At 41.3% G+C, this 24,855-nt stretch overlaps 1 protein-coding gene across 15 annotated transcripts; it reads right to left on the bottom strand.

Annotated features, from left to right (window-relative positions):
- Window positions 1-332: 332 nt before the first annotated feature.
- On the bottom strand, window positions 333-24,643 carry ap3d1 (adaptor related protein complex 3 subunit delta 1). Of its 15 annotated transcripts, none has more exons than XM_069522104.1 (35): window positions 24,275-24,643; window positions 21,317-21,412; window positions 20,458-20,538; window positions 20,044-20,124; window positions 19,826-19,933; window positions 19,573-19,702; window positions 18,763-18,902; window positions 18,282-18,355; window positions 18,132-18,181; window positions 17,695-17,744; window positions 17,356-17,404; window positions 15,509-15,654; window positions 14,856-15,004; window positions 14,521-14,751; window positions 13,729-13,960; window positions 13,461-13,606; window positions 13,170-13,311; window positions 12,689-12,760; window positions 12,438-12,513; window positions 12,096-12,295; window positions 11,784-11,857; window positions 11,416-11,439; window positions 9,621-9,792; window positions 9,291-9,437; window positions 8,810-8,863; window positions 7,730-7,846; window positions 7,294-7,449; window positions 6,507-6,554; window positions 5,970-5,990; window positions 5,437-5,626; window positions 5,122-5,210; window positions 4,802-4,887; window positions 4,358-4,479; window positions 3,994-4,073; window positions 333-3,226 (listed from the first exon to the last, which is right to left on the bottom strand). In XM_069522104.1, the coding sequence occupies exons 1-35, from the start codon at window positions 24,368-24,370 to the stop codon at window positions 3,131-3,133; spliced, it is 3,825 nt and encodes a 1,274-aa protein (XP_069378205.1). In that variant the 5' UTR covers window positions 24,371-24,643; the 3' UTR covers window positions 333-3,130. The 15 variants fall into 15 exon arrangements, with proteins under 15 accessions (XP_069378205.1, XP_069378207.1, XP_069378208.1 ...); XM_069522106.1 differs by having other exon boundaries at window positions 7,294-7,446; XM_069522107.1 differs by lacking the exon at window positions 5,970-5,990.
- Between the last annotated feature and the right edge of the window lie 212 nt (window positions 24,644-24,855).

Raw genomic sequence — 24,855 nt, 5'->3', positions numbered from 1 at the left:
TTCTATCAAAATAAAAGTGACATTTGCTTTCAAAAAATTAGTTTTGCTTGATATAAAGAAATCCACGATCAGCGGATAAGTCAGTTGAACTTTACTCAACTCAGCTACTCGCTGTCTGTTAATAATAATTTCACTTACTTCCGCTGTCATGCAATGCTTTCTGGGAATTGAAGTTCAAAGCGATACATCTACAGTACATCTAATAATTCAAATGTGGAAAATAGAAATGAACACACACACTTCTGTTAAACACTTGCAGTCTTTCAGTCACATACACAGACAGGCGTGTGTGTTTGTATATTTATTCACTGTAACACAAAAAGACTACAGCAGCTTCTTACAGCCTTTATTTTTAATTTGGGTTGGACTTTCTTTAAAGGGAATGTGGATCATTGATGTTGCCCCCTTTAACACATTTTACATTACACAGCTGGAGAATCAATGGAGAAATGAAAAGACAGGACCTTCAGAAGTCAGTCATATAGGAATATATTTCAATCTCACAAGCCAACGTTGGTCAAATAACTCACTACAACTGAACCAATAGAGATTTAAGACAAGAGTGGGTTGTCTCTCAGTACACCGCTTCACATCGTGAGCCCCAAGTCCTGTGTCTCCTGACAGCAAACAGAGCCCCCTTCCTTCCCCTGTGTATAATAATTTAAAACATTCAACAATATCTTTTTTTTTGTTGTCTTCAAATGAATGATTTTAGAATAGATAAAAACAAAATACCATCAAAAACAGAGAATGGGCAAGTAAACTTTATAAAAAAAAAAGACTATGAAGAAAGGACAAGATGGAATGACAATGTTTTTGTTAGTGTAAGCATGTCCGATGAACAGGAAATAAAAAGTGTACATTCCTAATCATGCATTATACAAATTTTAATCAAACATTATGCACAAGAAAATACTCAGAATTAGGACAATGTATGATTAGGGTAGTTGTATTTTTTTCCACTTCCACTGATATCGGTCATTTTCAGGAACATACAGGGAATACATAAATACTTGTTTCCTATTGACATTCCTGATGTACAGCTGATCACCTCTGTATTCAGACACTATAACTGGACAGAAGATCTTGTGGAATGGCTGATCTGACCCTCAGGTCACAGACATCATTATCATATAGTTGTTATCTACAAAAGCAGACAGATGTGAAGGGGCCTTATCAGGCTATATGAACAGAGACGCTACCAAGTTGAATTTTATCTTGCTACTACTAGGATTAAGTCGTGCTGCACTAGGTAGTGACATGAATGACGCAAACAAAAACATCCAAGTACCTCTGTGAGACTTCTGAAAGGAGGCAGTTTCTTTTAAAGATCAGCCTTTCACGTTCATCATAACATGTCGATGCAAAAAACAGTGGCAAGGCAGTTTCTAACAAGGGAGTAGAGACATCAGGGAGTTATCTGGATGCACACCAGCGACCAGAGTGTCAGGCAGCCTGAGTGCAGCTACCGTGATGTGAAAGTGGCACAGACACATATGTTTCACATGATTTCGCATGGAGACAGACAAAACTCTGTTCTGCTGTTGACAGAGCGTGGAAGCCACGTTGCCTTGCTAATTTAGGAGAACCTAAAACCACAGACCACTTCACAGTCTCTGCTTACAGAGAGAACAACTACAGCAACCCGATATGCAGTTTTAAAAAATGCAGAGAGGTTGACAGTGTAACAACGTCATCCTTCAGCAAGTCATAGTTTGACTTTTTCAGTGAGAGGCAGGACAGTGATGTAACATCAGCAGCTCTCTTCATTTTCAGATTATTCTGTCAGTAATGTATGAGGGCCGTCAGCACCACGGTAGCTTCTTCAAAAATAAGACAATGCTTCTGTATAATTACAATATAATATCTTCTTTATAACTAACAACTCCAGCCTGAAGTTGAAGCGGAGGCTGAGGAAGGCGCCATTGGCCTGACAGTGAACTGAAACAGAAATCTCACATCACACGTCTGATAGGTTGACAGTTTCTTTCCATTCATTTTACATTCTTCCAAATTCTTCATTGATTTGTGACAGGAATGATATGTCGGACGTTCTTGTGGTGCTGGGAAAGGAGGAGGGTGGGGGCAAACTGCAGCGTGGCACAGTTGGATGAGGGAGCGAATATGCAGGAGAGAGGTTGGGCTCTATGAGACTCCTGAAGCGCTGGAGAAGGTCAGACAGGATGACTAAAGGCACAGAGCAAAACCACTGATCTGCTGCACAAGTCATCCCTAGTACCAAGCATTCAATTACACTGGCCGATCTGTGCCGAGCCTCGCCAAAAAGACAAAACAAGGGGAACAGCTGTGATACTAGATCAAGACCCAGGCCTTGTATGTAGCTTTGGATTCATCTCTGCACTATCCTCACCGCAGTCACCCAGTGTCTGGTCTCCTCTAGGCACCTTATCAGAGGCGGGTGAGCAGGTTACACTGCCCCTTTTTTTCCAGCTAGGACCAATCAGAGAAGGATTCGGTCACATAGTTGTTCCAGGCCTACATAGATGGTTTAGTGAGCAGACAGACGGGGCTGAGACAAAGGCGCAGGAAGGCTTTAGACAAATAAAATGAACAGAAATAAACAAACAAAGAAACAAACAAAAACTTCAAAACGGTAAAAACACAATTCAACCATCAACAGCAAAAGTCCAGTTTTCAACATTACATTACATGACTGTCATAGACTGAATTGCCGACAGAGTAGAGGGCGCATAGGTATACAGGAAAGAGCAGAGTACGCGGGGCGTCCAGAAACAGGAGCAAGAGTACAGAGTAGAGGGGGTAGAAACAGGGCAGCTGTTAGGAGCTGATAAAACCAGGAGGGAAGATGAAAGTGCATTGCTGAGAAGATGGAACGTGGACACAGCGAGTCTGTAAAACAACATCGAGAGTTGGGAGAGCGACCACAGAGCTCAGAGTGCAGAGGAAAAAACAGACTGTAAGATGCTTAGAGGAAGGTAAGGAGGAAAGAAATGTGAAAAATCTCAGGACCAGTGGGACGGTGATGGAAGTGCCAGCCTCAGTTTCATAACATGATTATGCTGTGTTTCAGCAAGGGAGAGGTGGGGGGGGGGGGGGGGCGCAGGTTGATGTGGCTGGGTTGGGGGCACCCCGGGGCTGTCAGACACAATCAGCACTGAGAGAAGGTCTGCTTGATCTCATCCAGCACATTCCCAAGCAGCGTCGGCTCGTCACATTTAGCGTCGATGGAAACTGTCTGAGCAGACTGTGGGAAAAGAGAGAGCGAGAAAATCAAGGTCACTATTCGAAAATTTTAAAACAAATTTTATTTGAAGCTGGTGCAACGAAAACTACTGAATAGCTCAAAATGGGCGGTGTTACAATTCTAAAACATACAAAGTCACAATACAATACACATCTTGCACAATTACAATCATTACTGAAGTTTAAGAAAGCTCCATATTTTGTAAAATTATAAATTATTTTTACCACATTTGATTTCATGAGATTGTTTATTAAGTCAGTATATTTCATTGATACATTAAATTATCACTTTTCAATTTTTTTTAAACTTTGACATTTTTCTTCAATTGTTATTCTTCACCCGTATTAAAACACAGAGAAAAGGGGAAAAAAAACATAAGACTTCCCAACTTTATTTCCTACAACCTTTACATTCTTAATCATTTCTTATTCATTACTCACCTTTTCCACCTCATGCATGTCTCTTCCCGCTATTTGCCTTTGGGAGGTTCTAATTTTTTCCAACCTCTTGTTATTTACTCGATTGCTGTAATTCATGCGCGATTGTTTTGGTCCAAACATGGTTTAGTGATCGCGCGCGTGTTAAAAGTAAGTCTAATTTAATTAGTTAAAGATTAATAATAACACTGAGACTGCTGATGCCCCAGACACATTCAAGTCAGGAGTGTGGGAACATTTTGTCAAATAAAGAGAAAGAAATCAAACAAACTAGAGACTGGAATCATTGGTAAACAGAGGTTATGGAAGGAATATGACTGGTCCACTTACAGTTTTGACCAGCAGACAGACGTGGTGACCCTGGATAGTCCTGCTGTACATGGAGGCACAGGAGTCGATCCTCTCCACAACTGATCAAAGAAGACACAAACTGTCAGCAATGTCCAACTGCATGAAGTTATGGTCATTTTATAACACATTAACAATAACACCAACACGCCATCCAAGTTAAGTTTAACCGAATAGAAAAGTATTTTAGTCACCTGTAAAATCATCCCTGTGTTTTAACTGGTTTTAACTTCCTGAAATGCAGCGTATTGTTATATTTATGTGGAACACCTGACCAACTGATACCTTCATGTTTGGGGACAAAAATCTGACACAAATGAATAGTACGTCCTGGTGAGCTATGTACCTGAGAAGTGGTGGTGGAAGCAGATCCTGGCTAGTAGGTGGTGGAAGGGCATAATGACCCCCTCCAGTCTGACAGAGCTGCCCTTCAGGTCCCCTGACTCCAGCAGCTTTGCAAACGCATCACTGGAAAAAACAACAACTCTTATTTGTAGTTGTAGCCTTTAATTCATGTGATAAATTAGGTATCTGATCACTCTGACCACCTTTGATCAACAAGATCATTGTCCATCTGCACAAACCTAGCAGGTTTTAGTATTTTAAGCATAATCAATTCGTAAAAAATTAGATAAAACACAGTAAACAATGTTTACCATAAGAGTGTACAATATTATTGTTATTTTTCACACTTTCAATAGATATCGTGATTACATAATTATCATAAATTATCTTGGACCCTGTAACCAGTCAGAAATCCTTCTCATCTTCTGACTGGCCTATCACCAACCTGTAGCAAGGAGTAGAGATTAGGTAGGAGGTGCAGGTAAAGTGCAGTTTAAAGTCCAGTTTCTCATGAGTGGAGGAGTCATCATTCTGTGGGAACACACCACAATAACAAACAGTTGAGGAAAAAAAAATCTTACTTTCACAATATCCAACCTCTCTGATTTATATTTGACATACTGGGATGGGTAACAGCAAATTGTGTGGCAACGATGTTGTGGAAACTATAATTAGTTTTAAAGGCCAAAATCAAGTGTTGGTGTGGAGAGTGGATTTTGAAATGCGTTTCCTGTGTGGATGTACACTACAGGGGTTTCTCCTAACCTTGACAATGAAGGTGAGTGTTCCCTTCAGTTTCTGTGGCATCACGATGCTCTGCATGGTGAAGACAAATCGCGCCTCATTGGACACCCCTGGAACACAAGAGAGATTCAAAGATTCAAAGATTTTTATTGTCAAATACACAGAGAACACACGTTTCCCTATGAACTGAAATTCTTGTGCTGTCCTTTCTGGAATACTGACCAAATCTTACATAAGATGCTAAGAGTTAGGTAATCAGACTTAACCAAACTGCCCAAAATGAGGATTTAAATCCCATTACTTATATTAAAGTGTATTCTGCAGATAACCTCTGACCTGGTGGAAGCTGGAAGGGGACGGTGAGGCCATCATGTGGACCCGAGCCCTCTGGCCTCTGCAGCTTGGAGTTGAGAGAGTCCAGGACGTTGAACTCCATGGATTTGAGGAAGCTGTCACACTTGTTTTCAAATATAACAGACACCACGACCTGACTGCCATCCTGAAGGTTCCCCTGGATGTCATAAACCTTAGAGGGTGAGGGGAAAAGGAAAATTATTCTTATTAGATCAATTGTTTAAAGCTGGAATTACTGATCAAACTTTCTCTAATCCTTCATTGTATTTTTAACAAGTGAAAGATTACTTAGAGAAGAAACATAATAAACACAGGAAGTCCAACACCAAAGCACACGTCACTTTTTTCAAGAAACCAGTCTGAGCACAAGGAGGAGCACACCACAGAAACATTTTCAGAAAGTTGAGCAATTCTGCTTTGTTTTAGTCTCAGAGGCCAGGTTGTAAAGAGCACAAGAAAACAGAGAAACGTCTAAAAGAAGATTTTTCTGTCACTGACAGAACTTTAACCAGTACCTGATCAGCATCTTCCATCATCTTTAAAGAGAAGGAGAGAAATTAGAAATCTACACGTTTAACTACTTATGTTGCCTTAGATAACTGTTACATTTAAATCACCAACCTAAACAGGAACATTTGCATTTTGCCTATGGTCAGTGTTGAGGGTATTTCCACAATCTTGATCTTATAATTGGTTACAACATTTTACTTATTAATTTTATTGCAAAAATGGGGAAATGAAGAGACACAGCGATGCAAGATAAGAACTGGGTCAACTGAGTGCAAACGTCACATGAGGCCGATCAGATGTTTCTCCTTTTTAGTGACTACACAAAAGTGTGTGTTGTCATCTAACGAGAAAATCCATTTCTAGTGCAAGAATCTTCTTCCCTTTATATTTTAAAGTGAATGACAGGATATAAATATATTAAATCCAGCAGATACGGAATGCATTACAATCTGACATCAACATCAGTGATTCTGATGATATTATGATTAAATGTTATGATCAAAAATGAGGCAAAAAAATGATATTATAATGCTATCACTCACCATCTTGATGTAGGAGTTCTCTGCCAGCAGGCAGTAATTGGACATGGACTGAAATGAGATAAGAGCTCAGGTCAGATCCGGCATTCTCTGTCACACAGTATGCTAACTAGGCAACAGGAGCTGCTTCTACCTGGCCGATGTATAACAAGCAGAGTGTGTGTGTGTGTGTGTGTGTGTGTGTGTGTATACTCAAACTTATATATTTGTGAGGACTATTTTGAGCACAGACCTTACAGAGAGGACAATTTGGCCAGCACTCACTTTTTCAAAGGGCTGTTTAAGGGATAACACTTGGTTTTAGGGTTAGAATTAGGTTCAGGTTAGGGTTAGGCATTTAGGGTGAGGGGCTGGCAAAATTCATTATTCCTATGAGTGTCCTCAATAAGACAGAAGTACAAAAATGTGTGTGTGTGTGTGTGCCAGTCAGCAGGTTTGAACTGTGGGAGCTACAAGATCAGATATGGGCGATGACAAATTCTCCGGCCTACATGCAGCATCAAGTTATTTGTGGCTTTTCGGTCAGTAACTTGTTTTTCCACCACAACAGAAATATTAAATCAAGATGAAAATACAGAATGACGCAAAGATGTTGCTTAACTTATTTAAAAAGAATTATTTCTTTATCAAAACAATTAATTGGGTTATAGACATCTTGATGTTTATCACACTGACCCAAGTGGACCAACATGACATTAAGACAATGACAAAAAAGCTTGTTTTTACTTTATGAGCGCAGAAAATAAAAATGTGAGTATGAGTGCTGAAGTTTAAGATAATAAATACAGACCGGCAGAGGCTCTTCATCCTCCACAGTGCCATTCTGCACAGATTCCTCTCCACCTGCATCACTGTGGCGATGATGGTGATGATGCTTCTTCTTCTTTTTCTTCTCCTTCTCTTCCTTCTCCTTCTTCTGCTTCTTCTTCTTGTGTTTGGAGGACTTCTTATCATTGAAAACCCAGACAGAAAAAAGACGGAGACAATTTATTAGAAATTCCACACACTGAAAACTGAATTGGTAATCATACCTGGCAGCTGGGAGAAATATTCCTCTAGAGACCATTAGAAGTGTCAGGTCTCTGGTACATCATTTACACAGACTTGTGAGAAAAAGAGGAGCTGCCAGTGTGCTGTGTGCTGTCAGGTCACAGTGAACTGGGATCTCCAGCACCACGGCCAAACTTTCTACTTTGTAATTATCGTCATCATCGGCAGTGACTCACAGTCTCCTCCATCTCGGCATCTTTGGGCTCATCAGGCTCAGAGTCTGGCGCTGTGCCTGAGACCGCCTCGGGCACAGAGGCTGCTTCTGCTGCTGCTTCTGCTACTGTTGCTGCTTCCTGTTCACACACACATATACACATTAGCATTAGCGAGAGCAACCACAGCATAAACACCCACAGATTTGTGCCATTTCTGTATTGATAGGGGTAAGTGAAGTTAGTGAGTTCTCTCATTCATAGAAAGTCATTCAAAACCACCTGCAACCTACTCAGATCTGTGACACCACAAACACAAACTGGATTTGCTGAATCAAAAGTGTTGCATGCAGCAACATCATCTGGGCAAATGGACTAAACCAAAAACGAGCCTGTCTGAGAAACCAACAAGTATATTACAAAAATAATACAAATATTGCATGATCACATTTAAGAACAGACAGGTTTATATACTCTGATGTTATTCTGTAATATCACAGGACTGGCTATTGTGTCATCTGTGAGTACTTTCTTTCTTTAAGTGTGATTTCTGTTTCTATGTGTCAGTTGTGACGCTAAAAAGGGAAAACAAAGACAAGTACGACTCCATGTGACCACAGTGGAAGCAGTCCGAGAACACGCCACGCACACACGTGACGCAGTAGTGACAGGAACTGAAGGAAATGACTCCAGGTCAGTTTCCAGGGAAGCTCAGGCAACCTGCACTCACTGATCACCACCGACATAACAACAACCACTTTCACTTCAAGACCGACACGACATCCAGCGAGCAAAACAACAGCTGAGGAAGAGAACCACTGACATTGTGAGACCAACACGCACATGCTAGAAAACAGAGGGAGGCTGGAGGATGAAAGAGGAAAGTGTTATGTGATCATCAAAAGAGAGAAAGCTGTGTGAAAAAGTGGAAGATGAGCAAAAAAAAATATCATCAATATCAAGAAAAAAGAGAGGGAGATCGGGTGGCAAAGACCAACGTATGAGATAGATCAATAAAACATGGAGTGGTGAAGGATGGAATTTGGTGACTGAGGAGATGAGGGGATGGGAAGAGGGGGGAGGGGGGAGGGGGGGCGACTCCACCTGGGTGTTAGAGGGCACTGGAGCGTTTGAGAGCCAGAAATCCAGATCCGAAACCTAGAAGAGGAAGGGAAGGAGAGGAATGCAAGGAGGTGAGAGGGGTGAGGGCCAAAAAGGTTCTGTATTTTACTTCTTATGCCAATGGAGAATACTCAGGCCTATATCATGAATACTTCAAGTATTTGGTAAAAGATGAGGAAACAGATACTTGATCACTTAAGCTGATTGAAAGAGACGCTGGGAAGAAGTGTTGAGTCAATAAAAATGATTAGACATATCTGTTTGAACGTAACCTTTCAGCAGAGAATGTTAATTCAATATAATGTTTTTTTTATTTTAAATATATAATGGTATTTTTATTTGTCAAAGTTTTTGATCCGAATATTCGATGGAATCATGTTTCAGCGTTAATTCAAATTTTCGTCACACAAACTCTGTTGCTAGGTAGGAAGCAGCTTTACTCCACCCTTCTACAGGAGCATACCTCAGCGCTGGTCGATGTGGGCGGCGCCGCCGCCACCTGACTGCTTTCTTCTGATTGGACCACAGACTCTTCTGCTTGACCGCTGAGGAGATCCTCCTCCTTTTCTTCGTGTTTGTGTTTTTTCTTCTTCTTCTCTTCTTTGCTCTTCTGCAAATAACAGGAGGATAAATTCAGCTCCATGTCACAGTGAGGTGCAGCAAGTCATCATGTTATGATCACGGCTCCAAATCACCCCATAAATCTGGTTTACTGGTTCGAAGAGGCAGTCTCATCAGCTTGAGAGAATGAGGCTTCCTAGTAACAAAAGAGGACGAAACATTTTAAGCTCACCTTCCTATCTCCATCTTTATCCTTCTTCTTCTCCTCCCTCTTATCTTTGCTTCTCTTCTTCCTGGGCTCCTGTGTGGCGGCACTCTCTGCGTCTCCATCCTCTCCGGGGCTTTTTGGAGCCTCTGCTGCACGGTGCGACCTGACAGGTAGTTTCTCACTGTCTGCAAGAGGCCTGGACAAACAAAACTGCACAGTTATACGTCTGCGCTTTGCTTAGATGAGGATTTGTGAGGTGACTGGGGTCCATCTGGAGTTGAAGCCATCATCTGGAAAACATCTTCAATCTTTCTTCACTCTTTTTAGTAAGCATTCGGTTGTTAGAAAAGGGGAAAAAGGCTTGCAGGGTGCAGCAACCCACTGAATTCAGGCACATATTCTGTCACATTCAAGGTGTTGAGTTAAGCCATTCCTGTGGCAGAGCAGGAAGCAGCGAGAAACTACACGAATAAATTCCTCCATATCCAACTGAAACAAGTTGTCAAGTTTATTTGACCCGAGCCTGGACCTTGTAAGCAGAGAGCACATTCACTACAGCCCCCTACTGGCTCTTCTCTGTAAAGACATACTATTCAGCCCTGACTGTATAACATACATTATGTAAATTTTCAATTGTAGCGTTTATCAGTTTTAAAGATGAGAATATTCAAAGTGTGTTTTCTTAGAAAGATTTTTGACAAATGATTTATGTAATTAATGCATTTCTGCACACACAGTGACTTGTAACTGACTGAAGACAACAGGAACTCAGAATGTGTGCGTTTGTCTGTAATTATCATGAGTTCTAATAGAAAGAGATGTCAGAATTATACACTCCGGACTGACCACAGGAGTCCAAAGTTACCCTAACAATAAACCAGCAGACACATATCTGAAACAGCTGGAAAAAAACAGGATTGAGTCATTGCTATTGAGGCCAATTTTGTGTAAAATGAGGTCACTAGTATGGACATAAATGTACAGTATGTTCTACAGACAGTCTCTTTCAGGTGTTTCCAATTACTCCAGCACAATCACTACTCTTCTTCATTGCCTAATCTAAAATTTAACCCATATTATAAATCTGTGTAAATCATTTAAAATGATTTAAACTACAGCATTGGGCTAAGGGCACATGTGCTTGTGATTTCCACCAAGGCCAGGCAGGGAGTATCCACTTGAAAAACTAAAAAAACCTGCTTGCTAGAACTTGAAACCGAGGAGGATCTGGGAACTCAGATCGAAAAAATTATAGGACCTGACCCTCAGGACAGCTTTCCTAAAAGCATGTTGATGCCAATTATCTTTTCCAAGGAAAACAAGGGCCAAAAAGCTTTCAGGAGCCTATTCCAGGAGGACAGGTGGTGCAAGATTAAGACCTGAGAAGATCAGCAGCAGCCTCTTAAAAACCTTTTTTTCTATAAAACTATGTCTCTTTATCAAAGAGATAACTTGTTTAAGGGTAACTTGTCTTTTCTTAAGATGAGAGAAATTATAAAACAGATTGTTTAGGAACAGCTGCTGATATTGTCAGGATTATTCAAATTTAAAAAAATGGGAAGAAATGGGTAAAGAAAGGGAATACTGGATGGTTTTCTAATTGAAAAGCTAGTTGAATAACATAATAGATACTGAAAGTACGAGGAAAGACGAGTAAAAAAAGCGGAAGCAGGTACTGCAAACTCCAAATGAGTCAAGAAATGACAGCTATGTTAATAAGAGGAGCAAGACAGCTATTTGTAGAGAGGGAAAGAAAAAGACAGGGAGGCGGTCCCTGTACGCGTTGGAGGCCAGGTCCCGTTGCTGCGGTGCGACTCACCTGCGCCCAGCCATCTCCAACAAGCTGCCCACACAGAGAGGCAGTAGTGGGTGTGTGTAGGCATAGAAAAGAGGAAGCAGAAAGCAGAACGCCATGAGAGGGAATCAGATGAGGGAAAGGGCCAAGTCACCCTGGTTGTGAAGCTGTCACCATGAAGCCCAAGATATAATTAGGAATAAATTATCAACTTTAACTAGGAAATATTCAGATTAGATTAGAAATGATTAACACAAGCTTTAGTTTTCCTCAGCTTTGGAATGTTTCAATGATTGATTGGCTTAAACATTAAAGTATTCAAACAAAAATTAACTATAGATTTGCACAAATATCTGTGAATATGTAGATAAAGGATCTCTGTGCAGACTCACTTGTCCAGGTCGATGTCCAGCGCTTTGTGAGGGTCATTGGGGTCTTTGTCATCATCATCACTGGGTAAGGCATTCTGGAACAACATGAAGGGTAATCTATTACTATTTTCCACAGCTTCTCAAAAGTGGAATTACTGTGCCTTAAACAAAGTTCAGACATGTGTAAAAAGCACACTTATTTAAGATTAGATTGTCAATCAATTTAGGAGAACTGACATGTCCTTCAACTGTTTTTACACATCTCCCTATTCTATGATCTAATGGTTCTGTGTAAACATGTTGTGATGTTTGCTCAGCTCCAGCCCACTGTACCTCTGGCATCTCCTCAGTAACTATGTCGACCATATGCGCAGGGGTGATGTCCTCCTCGCTCTCTGGGCCGGAGTCATGTTTCTTCCCTCGTCCACTGCGCTTTTCTTTCCTCTTCTCCTTCTTCTTCTTCTTCTTTTCTGCCCTCTCCTTCTGTCGGCGCTCCTCCTCCAACTTGACGTACTGGTCAGACATAGGCAGACCTGGGGGACAAGAGAAAGCCACAGGTGTATTAAAGAAGACAGACACTAAGAACAAGCATGTAATTTATTAATAATTATCCAAATTCAACAAGAATACAGAAATGAATGAGTGTGACACTGGTGTGTTGTGGTGGTGTCCCACCTGGGACTTTGAGAGGCACACTGAGGTCAATCTGCACAACTGGGATGTGCTCCACTCCAGGGGTGTCCTGATAAACCTGCAGACAAAACATTACTTGAAATACACTCAGCACACACTGGCTAGCACATACATTTCATAAACAAATCTAACTACGTTTAATGCAAGATCTACTGCAGTTATGCCTTACGTTCAGGCTTTTGAAACGGACTGGATAACATAAATAAAATAAAGTACTCTACTGCTAAACAAACCTTCTGAGAGGACGGGGAGGCCTTGATGTAGAACGGGTTGTTGGCTTGCTCCTGCTTTCTAGCTTCTCTCCTCTGGGAGTGGAGGAAAACAACAACATGAATTAAAATCAATGAAGAAAAGTGTGCCTCCATGCATTTAAGGGAACCACATTGGAAAACAGATGTAGTAATGACTACAACACTGAGAAGGTCAATATAGCTAGTATTGTTAGTATTAGAGATAGAATACATATGGTTACAGCCACATTAACATTGCTTTTGGCAAATTTTTGCATCTTAGTGTGAATGTTGTGATTATTTCTACTTGTAAGTGGGATTTGAGTGAAATAATATTTGCAAATGGGTGAAAAAAAAGATAAGGTCTAGACAATAAACTTATAAAAGGTTTTAAAACTTCTTTTACATACAGAAGTGTAGCTCAGCACTGTTAATTGAAATTCATCCTTGTATTGAGCAAAGCTCCTATCATCAACCAGCTCACCCTCGCCAGTTCCTTCTCATCCACCTCTGTGTGACGGGGGCGGGAGTGTTTGGGCTCCTCCTTGGTGAAAATAGCCTTGGGCTGCTCATCCTCAGACTCGCTCTCAGATGGAGGCTCGTTGATCCAGGCGTCCAGGTCCAGACTGCAGAGACAAACTCAGTTACACGGATCAAGACTTGAACATAAACATGCAAATATTCTGTGATTATTGTTGGTTCATCACAATAGTAACTTAAAATGCCTTGGATTTTACTGAACTAGATCTCACATGTAAAATCATAGCAAACATACCCTTCAGGAACAGGCACTTTCTTCTGTGCCTTGGGGGCCACAGGGTTGAGTTCTCCAGCAAACAGAGCACTGACCTCCTCCGCTACTTCTACATCCTTCTGCTGCAGTTTCTGGATGTACTTGACAAGTTGCAGGATGCAAGATGCCTGCGAACATGACAGCTCGTCAGACAGAATTTATCACAGGTATTTCATCAGATTTCTGGTGAGTCAACTTGTTTAAAGAGAGAAACAGACATGACTCATTCTTCTCAAACTTCCTTTCTTACCCTCTCCTGCACCTCCAGGTTGGCGCTCTGGACGAACAGCGGTAGCCTCTCAATCATCAGCTGGCTGGTTTCCTGCGCGGCTGTGCTTTCAGTGTTCCCCTCCTGGCTCTTCAGCACAGTGGCAAACAGCTTGGCTGCATTCTGCACGTAAACTGCCTGTATGTGGCCGGGGAGGGTGGCCACCTTTGGCCGCAGCATGGCCTCCAGCGTCTGCATTGGGTTCTCCAGGTGTCTACAGAGAGGAGGAGTACCTTCCTTAGTCCTGTTTATTACTCTCTACTCTCAGAAAAGGGCTACATATGTTTGCTTGCTGTAGAGACTTAAGATTAATGGTGCAAAATAACCAGTACATTAACTTAGTTGGAAAATGTCTCCATTACCTACGATGATATTCCAGAGATTTTATCACCAATAGAATTTCTACTATTCATGTAAAATAGGATATGAAAGATGGTTTAGCTTTACTGAATGAGCAAAAAAACAACAGTCTAAGATCAGGCTGCCAGGGTTAGCTTGAACTTCATAAGAGAGCAACAACACACAGGGGATGCAGCACAAGATCTGAACTCAGCTGTCTGGCATTTCCCTGTAGATTCATTGTAACAGATGACTGAGGTAATGGGATATCCCATTACTGTCATTTTACACTCTGCTGCTTAAATACAGGTTCATAGTCTTTATTGTGCATAAACTCAAGTGAGTTTGAGTGTTTTCACAGCCTTTCTTATTTTACTTATGCCTTCTTATACCAGTGTTAATATGAATGCATCCCAATGGGAGAAATAAACATACTCTGAGAACTCGCCGCAGATCCACGCTGCAGCGTATAACACTTCACAGATGCCGTTTCGCTGCATGTTGCCGGTCAGCAGGTGGGCGTTGTCCAGCAGAGTAGCCATCTGGGCCACAGCGAAGACCCTAATGGCTTTGACCCGAATAGCAACATCCAACATTTGAGAGGCAATGAGGTGGCCGTGCCGTGTGCCCTCTAACCGGGTCAGCTCCACCAGGATACTGATGTACCTGTCAGTGCAGGCAGATGTGGATAATACGATTCAGTAACATGTAGAATTTGGGGTGAAACTTTAAAACTAAGCTGGTGTGGAGTTATTGGGTGAGAGACAGACCATTCAAAGTTGGTGATGTATTGGTAGTTGCTCTGGCTGCAGATGTCAATGATCTTGGTGAGAAGCTCGTCTCTGTAGGTGGTTCCTTCTGCTTTGTCCACGTGCAGCATCAGCTTCTTTACGATCTCCATTAAGTTTTTCTTAGAAACCTACAGAGAAGAGTTTCAACGATTTAATTTAAACGCATACATTAAAATTACATTTCCAAAAAATTACCTCAGAACTACAAGTGCACAACTGTAGTATATTCAAGCATGCTTTAGTTTCTATAATTCATAATTTCATTCATTTGCCCAAATGGCATTCATTATTTCATATCACTTGCTGTAGCATGAACTCAGTAATTGAAAAATGATGATGACAATGATAATCAATTATCACACGACCATAAACTGATATTAAGAAGTCACCAGCTAGTTGGTCCGTCTATTCTATGAGCCACTTCGACTACTGTGACTACTGTGTCACTGTCTATTTAATCCATTTTACCTTGTGGTACAAATCAAGTCAGCTTTTAAAATGGAACAAGCAGCAACAAGTTCTTTACTGTCAGAGATTATTTGCTAAAAACTGACAATGAAGCTTCTAATATCTTTAACAATATAATTGCACAATTAGTAGTGATGCATTAGTGAAAGTTCTTTGGTCCATACCATGCCATAGAGCAGGTCCAGAGCTCGAAGGCGAATGGACTCATCCTTGTCGTCCAGACACTGGAGAATGAGGTCCTTGTGAGACTGCACTGACTTGGGATGCGTCTTCAGGATCTTTGACATGGCCAGCAGGCCCAGGTACTTCACTACATAAGTGCAGACACACATGGTCTTAGCAAAACACATATACACTCTCAGTTTACCCGTCCGATGGAAACTTCTGTGTACTTCTTACTTCTATTACTAGACATAATCATTCTCTAAAGTTATAACAAAGCTTGTCAAATTTATTTATTAGACATGACATCTTTACTAACCTTACTGACTATCCTGCATTTACCAACCAAAAATACAATATGTGCTTACAGGAGAGGTCCATGGTTTACAAAAGATCAATGAAGTGGTTTGGACTGGACTAGTTATTCAAAAATGTTACTTCATACTACATTTACCTACATGTAGTCTCAATAAAGTCTAGTGTGGACAAGCTACTTCTATGTTATATTCAACTGTAATAAAGAATAATAATGTGCAAAGGACAGGAGAGGAGCAACAAACACACAAAACAATGGAAAGGACATACAAACACATACACGGGACAACACACACCTACACTGGACGCAGTAGTTTTGTTTTGCTTTATCCTCTGTTGATTCCCTGACAACTCACCATTAAGTATTTTAAGAATTCAGAAATGTGCTGAATCACGACATTGTGTTGATCATCTAATCTGGCAGAGACAAACGCCTCTCAGTTCCTCGATCAATGAGTGCATGTCTGGTAGTGACCTTGCAGTGAGGTGAGGCTGGTCACTGCAGTGAATACATTGCAGAAATGACCTGGAACATGACACAGGAATCTCTTCTGAATCTACCTTAGCTATCAAAAAAAAATTACAGGGGCAGTTCAGCAAAAATGTTTTTGGACTGTGTGCAAATTTTGCATTTGTGTTTCAGTACCAACTGCTGAGTGAAATGTGAGAAGTAAGCAAATATTTCAAAACGCCTTCTATCGATTCATTCCCAGGGTTTGTGCTGTTCATTAAAATGCTTCTAGCACAAGTGCACAAAATCTATAAAATCTAAATAGAACAAATCTAAGATATCTGGTGTTTTTAGCAACATAAAACACTAACTTAATAGTGATTGATTTTCCTACTTTAGTCGACTGTAATACATCTAATGCATTTAGAGTAATGCTGCATATATGCCAGCTGACTATCTTTTGGTGATCTTTATTTAACTTAAAAAATCATTCTGAAAAAAGCTTAAAAACATGGCCTCTTACTTCTTTACTAAAGGCTTTTAAATTGGCTCTGACGCCCTTTGTTTGTTATTCAACTCAATTGATTTTATCGGTTCAGAATCTAGAGTAGGTCTGCTCCCTCGCTCATTTACTCATCAATGTTAAGCCTTGAAGTGGATAAAGAAAACTATAAACCACAGGTTCACAGTCTGCTCTATTAACACCAGATCCCTATAATCTACTCCAAATGTTACTATCTATCTAAGGGGGATGCAGATAACTCGAATGGCTGGATGCAGTAATCTCAGCTCTGACTGGGAGCGGGTGAGGGAGTGAAATTGGCGATTTACATCACATCAATCAATCAATTCAGATTGATGCAAGACAGTGAGGAAAAACAAGCTGGAGTTTGTTTTCTGTGCCATAAATGGGTTATGAGTAGATGTGACTTAAGTAAAATGGAATCCCAAGGTAAAAATGTTCGAGTTATCCAGAGTCAGGGCGTCTACGTTGTCGTGGTCTAAATGGGTGGACTGTTCCACAGTCAGAAACACACAGACAATGAGAAAATGACACACTGCAGGCATTGACAGAGGGCTCACAGTTCTGGTCCGAGTCTTCGATCAGGATTCGCAGTTTCTGCACACAGAGCTGAGGAAGAGGGAGGAAAACAGAAAGGGAGAAGTGGAGAGCCATTAACATCACATACAGGCACAATTCAAAAAAACTATGAAACAAACTAAAGTGGGCGAAATGGTGAAATATATCTGGTCATGCAAAACAGCCTTTTTAAAAGAAAGAAAACTCTCTACTAGCCTGTTTGACATTTGCTTTGCACTTGAACTACGTTTGGACAGTCAGATGAGTGAATAGAAAGAAAATGGTGAAAGCATGCAGAGTGATTCAACTGGATTAACATGGACATATAACCAATACCTTACCTGGATACTAGCACTGTGGTTAGGCATCCCAGAGGACAAAGAAATCAACACTGTAGTGAAGGAAAAGAATAAATTAGATTTGAATTTGAACTTAATATTTTGTGAGAAGAAAATCTTAACTGGATATTTGTATGTAGGAAAAAAGAGTGAGAGTTAAAGGGTCCTTTTTTTTAAATTAACTAGTAACTTGAACTGAGGAAAGCAGAGTTGACTAAATGATGGTGTCATCATTTAGCAGGATTGAAAACCCTACTGCTACAGAATACTATAATCTTGTAAATAAGTATATTTGAGCGTATTCCTGCACATGGTCACAAATAAATGATGTGCATTTAAAAGTCTGCCTTAAAAAATAAAAAACACACATTTTAAAAGAGTTGTGTTCTTCACATTACCAAACCCATATTTAGCTAAGCCAACAGAACAACGGTACTGACCTGCAATCACGGTGTTGACACATTCATACAGCAGAGACATGGCGGAGGTACTGTGAGACACAAGGATGAGGTAAGAAATAGAGAGAGAGCACAGATTATTATTGTTGTTTTCATTACATCAGATTAATATTACAATCTGTTTTAGCTCACCTGTGGATTAAGTTAGTCAGAGGTTCGATCAGCTTCTTCCCCAATCTTGGCTCGAGTGGTGTGAGCGCACCAAACTGTAAACAAACACAAAGACACATATAGGTGAAATGAAAGGGATGAATATTAATTTACTGTCATGAAGCTACTGTAAATAATATTCTACCTTCAATAATATACAGCCCTCAGTGCATTACATTTTTAATTTTGCAAACATTTTGTTTAAATTATTTGCTACATATTTATAATAAATGTAAAAAAAGGAGCATGAACCGAAACTTTAAAACAAGGTGGTTCTATTACAAAGAGAGAGATCATTACAAACAGTAATAATTCAACTGCTATGTGTTCTGAGACCAACGCTGCAGGAGAACTATGATCAATTCCTCTTTTCCAATCAATATATCCCTGTATGATTGGTGCAGTATTGGGAGTTACAAAACACAACTTGGCAACAATGAAACCCTTTGTGCTTTTGACTGACCAGCTTGATGATCTTGATGAGAACCCAGTTATTAGTAGAGGAGGTCATGAGTTTGAAGAAGAGCGGGGCCAGAGAAAGGTAGTTCTTGGGATTTCTGCGGGCCAGCTCACAGATGACATTTACTGCTGCTGACTGGACGCCTTAAGAGGAAATAGAGTAGAGAGGAAGTTAGAAAGAAAATAGAGGACCACATGTTTATTTTCACACAACTAAAAATGTTGAACTGCTTATTGCATGCAGTTTGACAAAAGCATTTATTTAGATCTGTTAATTTTCCTAAATCTGTGTAACCAGCCTTTGTGCCATCAAAACTGTTAAACATATTGTTTTAAAATAGAAGGGAAGCTAGATTTCTTTAAACCATAAAAACTACTGAATTATCTTGTTGACAACAATTGGAAGCAGCTTTTATTCTTAAGATAAAGCAGAATTTAAGATGAGATAATAATTGAGACATCATATGCACAATCCTTGTGTCAAATGTCCTGAGAGATGTTTTTATCTGTGCAACCAAAATAGTTGTGAGCTGTGGAGTGTTCCCACACATCCCCGACAGAATCACAAATGAGCCGTTCTTGATCTCATATTCTTAGCTGCTGAATAATTCACCGGGTTCAGGTGACAGCGAATGCTGGGCACCAGCCGTACCAGCACTGTCTATGATTTAGCTACCTGTGAGTACAAAGAGAATATCTTGCCTAAACCCAGGAGCCACACCCAATAAACTGACAAAAAAAAAATTCTTCACATCAATTAATTACTTGAGTATAAGCTTTGCAGTTACGGAGAATATTGTTTGTTCTGTAATACCTGGGTCTGGATCTTCCAGTTTCTCCTTAAGCCTGGGGAAAGCAGGGCGCAGGGACTCTGGGTACTTGAGAAACACTTTGTACATGATCAACACAGCTTTCTTCCTGATGTAGGGTTTAGTGTGCGACATCTAGGGAGAGAAAAACAACAAACACCATGGAGAAAGTGAGTTCAGCTTGTAGCTAAGAGAAAAATAAAACTAAAGATGGTAAGCTCTGTGTGTAAACCTCTTGACATTCTGTCCATGACTCACCAGTGTCATGATGTCATTGGCCAGGTCCCGAGCGAGGTCAGGGGTCACAAAACATGAGAGGCCAGTGAGGGCAACGCCTGTGTCATACTGGTTGGGACTGCTGAGATCCTGGAAGAGGGTAGATCAAAAAATAGAAAGGCCATGAGACAGAAAAGGTTGGTTGAGGGATAAAGAAGAATCCAGGGATGTTCAAAGAGCGCACAGAGAATATTACTGACCTTTCGGATCTGATTGGTTGTCAGCATGATGACATCGGTGCTCTCGTGAAAGCATTGTGAAGCCGCCAGGTAGCCAATCCTCTGTAGGAAAGACGATCAGCAGAGAGAATCACTCACTGTGCAGCATAATGAGTAATATTTATTTCATTTAGCATATGTGACCCTGCAGCAGTTCCATAGAGATTTACCTGTACAGTGCATTTCATTTTCTGTGCCTACTCATCGTGCTATTTTTGGATTGAGAAGAGATCTTAATTAAGTCTCACAAACTGTATATTTCTTACGCATACGTGGTTGTAAGAGACTTGGGCTTCCTCTCTAAAGAGCCCAAGTGTCCTTATGACAGGTTTCCGGAATATCTACATATACACGTGTTTCTGAGCAATTACAAAACTCTTTGTGTATCAGTCATACCTTGTATGTGAACTTAGAGGAGCTCATGACTTCAACAATGTTGAATGCGGCCCAGCTGACGTCATAGCCCAGCATCTGAAGCTGTAACACAGAAAACAGCGGTGACAAAGTGAGGGATGAGTGAATAAGAGGAGGATCGATGGGATGTTAACTGTCCCTTTGGTGCGCATGGAGGCTAAATGATTTGAGCAAAAAGCTCCCAAATAGAGCGCTGATGCTAATCGCAACAAGCCATCAAAACCTAAATGCAAGCTGAGGCTATTAATAGAAAGGGTACTTTGATTTAAACAGAAACTGTGCACTGTTCTCAATAAGTGCAGGCTGTAGGGTATCTGGATCTGAATTGACTAATCTTAAGCTATAAAACAACCGTAGCTCTGTAATTTCTACTAATGTGTGAGGTGGTTAGATATTTAGACCCTGGTGAAGGCTTGGGTTGAAACAATGTGTTTTGATTCAGCATGAAGCTGTTTGAATAGAGGAGATAACATACAAAGATAGTGTGTTGTTCCCTACCACAATCATCGCAGACAGAATTTTCCATTGCGTGCGTTTGTGTGAGTGTGTGTGTATAAACTCAATATACCACACATACAGAATATAACATTGTATCAACATATTGGGAAGCATCAACTTCAATGTCAAAAATTACATTGTTGATTTTAATGTTTTGAAATGTTGCCTGCACAAAATCAAAACCACATAAACGGCATAGGAATCAAATCTTGTGTGCATTTATTTGAAGGAAAACAGGTGGGTCTACACTGAGAGCCATGTGCAGACCTGTTTGTAAGTTTATCAAATAGAATGTCCAATAGGAAGACTAGGTTAGTTAGTTGATGATGTTGACAGATCTTACATAGGTGAGCTTGCACACAGCATTGGCTTTGACGGCGATGTTGTCCTGCTTGAGCTCCTGTTTGATCTCATCGATGCACGTGGAGATGTACTTGGCCTGTGGGCAGACAAACAAGAGGACAAACAAGAGGACAACAAATCAGTTGAGGTGAAATCAAGTGCTCGTCTGGTAACAAGCACCAGGACACCAGGACACAGAGAATCCTGGTCTGCTTCTGCTTGCTACTCAAGACACTAGCCCGCAGAAGTGGAGCTGAATTATTATTTGGCAAGTCCCAAGTCAAGTCAGGAAAGTCCTAAACTTTTTCCTAGACTTTATGAGGTAATAAGCTGCTTTCAGATATGCATTGAAGTCTGGACATTTTCCTGAAATATACACGAATAGGACACTGACGAAGGTGTCAACTTAGAGAGGACCTGTGGTGGCCCTCATTTGCCATAAAAACTCAAAAGGTGTTGAGTTCATCCAGTCTGGGCAACTATAAAAAACATGGCGGCCTCTGTAGAGAGGACCCGCTCCTAATGTAAATATAAACGATTTAAATATAAAGGGCCCGTTCTAGGGTAAAAAAGATGATCACACTAGTGAAAACATCACTAGGATTATTCTATATTCAGTTTATAGTCAATAGATCCCTTTCACCTAAATCTTACACACTGAACCTTTAACCCCACTCTAGGGTTAAGGAAAGCATGAGCTCTTTAAGCCATTAGTCACACTCAAGTCACTGGTTTTGGTTTTGAAAGCTTACACCTTATGTTACACCTAATGTCATCAAATGTAGGACTTTTGTCCATGTAAGCTCTTTAAACACACATGAAAACATTATCATCAGCACATGCTGAATCTGTTTCACTCTCATTACATAGTCGCTTACCACAGGTTATTTATGTGGATTTAACAGGTGATGGGTGATTGAACAGCTTTTAAATCCAATAATGCCTTTTTACAATTGAATCAAAAATGAGTAGGAAAAAGCCATGTTTATCTAAGCCCTTCTATAAATAGACACAGCATCCTGAAACCAATTAAGCAGGAAAGATAAAGCAGGTAAATTTAATTTGAATGGTGGACGACAGGCTCAGTGAAACCTGTAGGTAAGGCAATCAGTAAACCATTGTTGAGAGGAGCAACCTTGCAAAACAAACACATATATACGTATGGCTGTGTGTGTGAGTGTGCTGGTCATGTGTGCTGGTCATGAGACTGAAATGATGGTGGGGGGGTGCTGCTGCTCCTGCAGAAACTGTGGTTAGCAGGGCAGACAGGGATGAATTCAACACAGCATCACGTGATCCGCCTCACTCTTCTTCAATGACCAGCTCAGAACCCATTGAAATAGTTTAAATATTTGTCCCAGGGCCAAAACAGACAAACCTTTCTGCCTGTACTGCAAGCTGAGCTGGAGATACACTAGACGGCTGAGACTTTCCAAGTAAAGAAGGGTTCAGTGTTAGCTCATAGTGCTCTACTTTGTTTTTATAAGAACAATTACAAATAGGCCTAAAATTCTTGCGAGTGATCTCCCTGAATCAAACGAGGACATCCTCACACCTTTCTTCAACATGCCCGCTGTTCCAAAGGCGTGGGAGTGAATGAATGAGCCGTGCAGAGACTCAGCACACACGTGAAAGACAAATAGTGAGCATGAGAAACTGTGGGCCGGCCTGGAAAAAGTCAACACACATTCAGGTGCAGACACACACAACACACACTGTATGAATATTTCAGCAAACTGTCCAACATTGACGGGGGGGACTGCCACCTTATCCGGGCTTCCTCGATCGGGTTACCAATGGCGAACAGCTTAGACCATATACTCAATCAAGAGATCAAGGATCTGATGGCCTGGTGCAGAATCACTCATCTAGCTGCTTAATCTCTAAAAGCAATATCGTCACGCAACACAGACGGCCTTGTTTTTATTATGACATTGAAAATGTTTATATCTCTGGTTCTGACTGCTATGAGCCTCTACATGTAAATCACTTTCCTGATAAGAGGGTAGGCAGGACAAACCTGCTGCCGGCCCACCTTGTAGTTCTACCTGACATAGCAATTTAACAACATGATTACAGACACAGCTCCGATCTCTTCAGAGGAGGAGACTGGGGCTGAAGATGGAAACGTGGCTGCCCCAAAACAGTGCCCTCTAAAGGCCCATCCCACCCTCCTCCTCCTCCTCCTCCCACTCAGGTCTGGAGCTGTGATGGAGCCAGAAACTGTCCTCACCCACAGACAAGAGCTGTGACAGGGATGACATCACCTTCAGTCACCGATGTGTGCTCATTGTATTCTCTAGTTGACATAAAGAAAAAGATGCATTCAATCATCAGCATCCTGGGTGGTGATACGTAAAGTCTACAAGTAGAAGGAATCTGAGCGTCACTGGATCCAATCTAAACACTCTGGTGTCCTCAATTCAAAATAGTGATAAATATAAGAAAGCTAAAACCTGTGGATGTTTCTCCCACATGAAGCTGAAGGCCACACATCGACAAGGTTAGCGACAGATGCTAAATAGATGTTGACAGCAGCAATACCCTCGGGTGTGTTGCAAAGGAGTAATCTGCTAATTTGCCATCAACTATCAAGCTGCTTCCTTAAACTGGCTCCCTGTTAGCTAGGTTAGCTAGCGGTCAGCAGCGACCCAACAACCGGTTCGCCTGCTTCAACCTGACAGGTAGAAGGTTAGTAGGCGTGTGTGTGTGTGTGTGTGTGTGTGTGTGTGTGTGTGTGTGTGTGTCAAGTTGTTATTTAGCTAGCGTTGAATTAGCTTTCAGGCTAACGAAATGGGTGTTTCGTGTAGCTGGAAGCTAGCGGGTGAAATGACTGAGCGGGCGCTAACGTTAGCTGGCTGGGTAACGGTGTGAGCGGTGCCCACTGTGACTTAAATCCCGTGTTAATGGGGAGTTCAACATGTAAACAGAGACAGCGGCAGCTGGCGGGTCGTTTTACCTCATCCTCCTTGTGGTTCCTGATGCCACGTACTAAATCCTGGAGATTTTTATCGAACATCCGATCGATGCTCCCCTTGACAATCTTCAGAGCCATGTCTGTGTCTGGGACTTGTGCCGCTCCGGTGCTGAGTGTCCTGCCGGGGCCGAGCGCCTTGCAGAGGTCTGGTGGGAGCCGAGCGACCCGCTACACCGTCTCTCATCAACCCGGGTACCGAGCGTGCAGGGGAGGGGGGGGTCCGCTGCTGTTGACCAAGCCCGGGGCAGGAGAAGCTGACTGAGGCCAAATGGGGCGTCCCGTGCCGTGCAGGAGACTCTGCCAATGGATCAGTGTAGGAAATGGCTGACAAAATGGCGTCGAAAGTCAGCTGACTGGAGTATTATGCGAGAATCTCATATGGCAATCAGCGGAATTAAAGGTCCAGTCCCCAAACACAGGAACTGTCGTTACCTCACTGTTCATTTCAAATATAAAACATCTAACATCGTCCACTCATATGAATAAAACATCAGATCTACGTATGAATGGTTGATATCTGTAATTATCGCCATAGTATACATGTCAAACTATTATTTACTTTT

The sequence above is a fragment of the Paralichthys olivaceus genome, chromosome 3, assembly GCF_024713975.1.
Source record: "Paralichthys olivaceus isolate ysfri-2021 chromosome 3, ASM2471397v2, whole genome shotgun sequence".
Classification (NCBI taxonomy): Eukaryota; Metazoa; Chordata; class Actinopteri; order Pleuronectiformes; family Paralichthyidae; genus Paralichthys; species Paralichthys olivaceus.
This window is presented reverse-complemented; position numbering and strand designations above follow the sequence as displayed.

What these genes read in the sequence shown, in the direction of transcription:
- ap3d1 (XM_069522104.1), bottom strand. Translation starts at nt 24,370, where the DNA reads ATGGCTCTGAAGATTGTCAAGGGGAGCATCGATCGGATGTTCGATAAA. An exon ending in CTGACTAACTTAATCCACAG is followed by an intron (nt 18,182 to 18,281) that starts GTGAGCTAAAAC and finishes TGTGTCTCACAG; the next exon opens with TACCTCCGCCATGTCTCTGC. An exon ending in TGATGGAAGATGCTGATCAG is followed by an intron (nt 5,627 to 5,969) that starts GTACTGGTTAAA and finishes TCACCCTCTAAG; the next exon opens with GTTTATGACATCCAGGGGAA.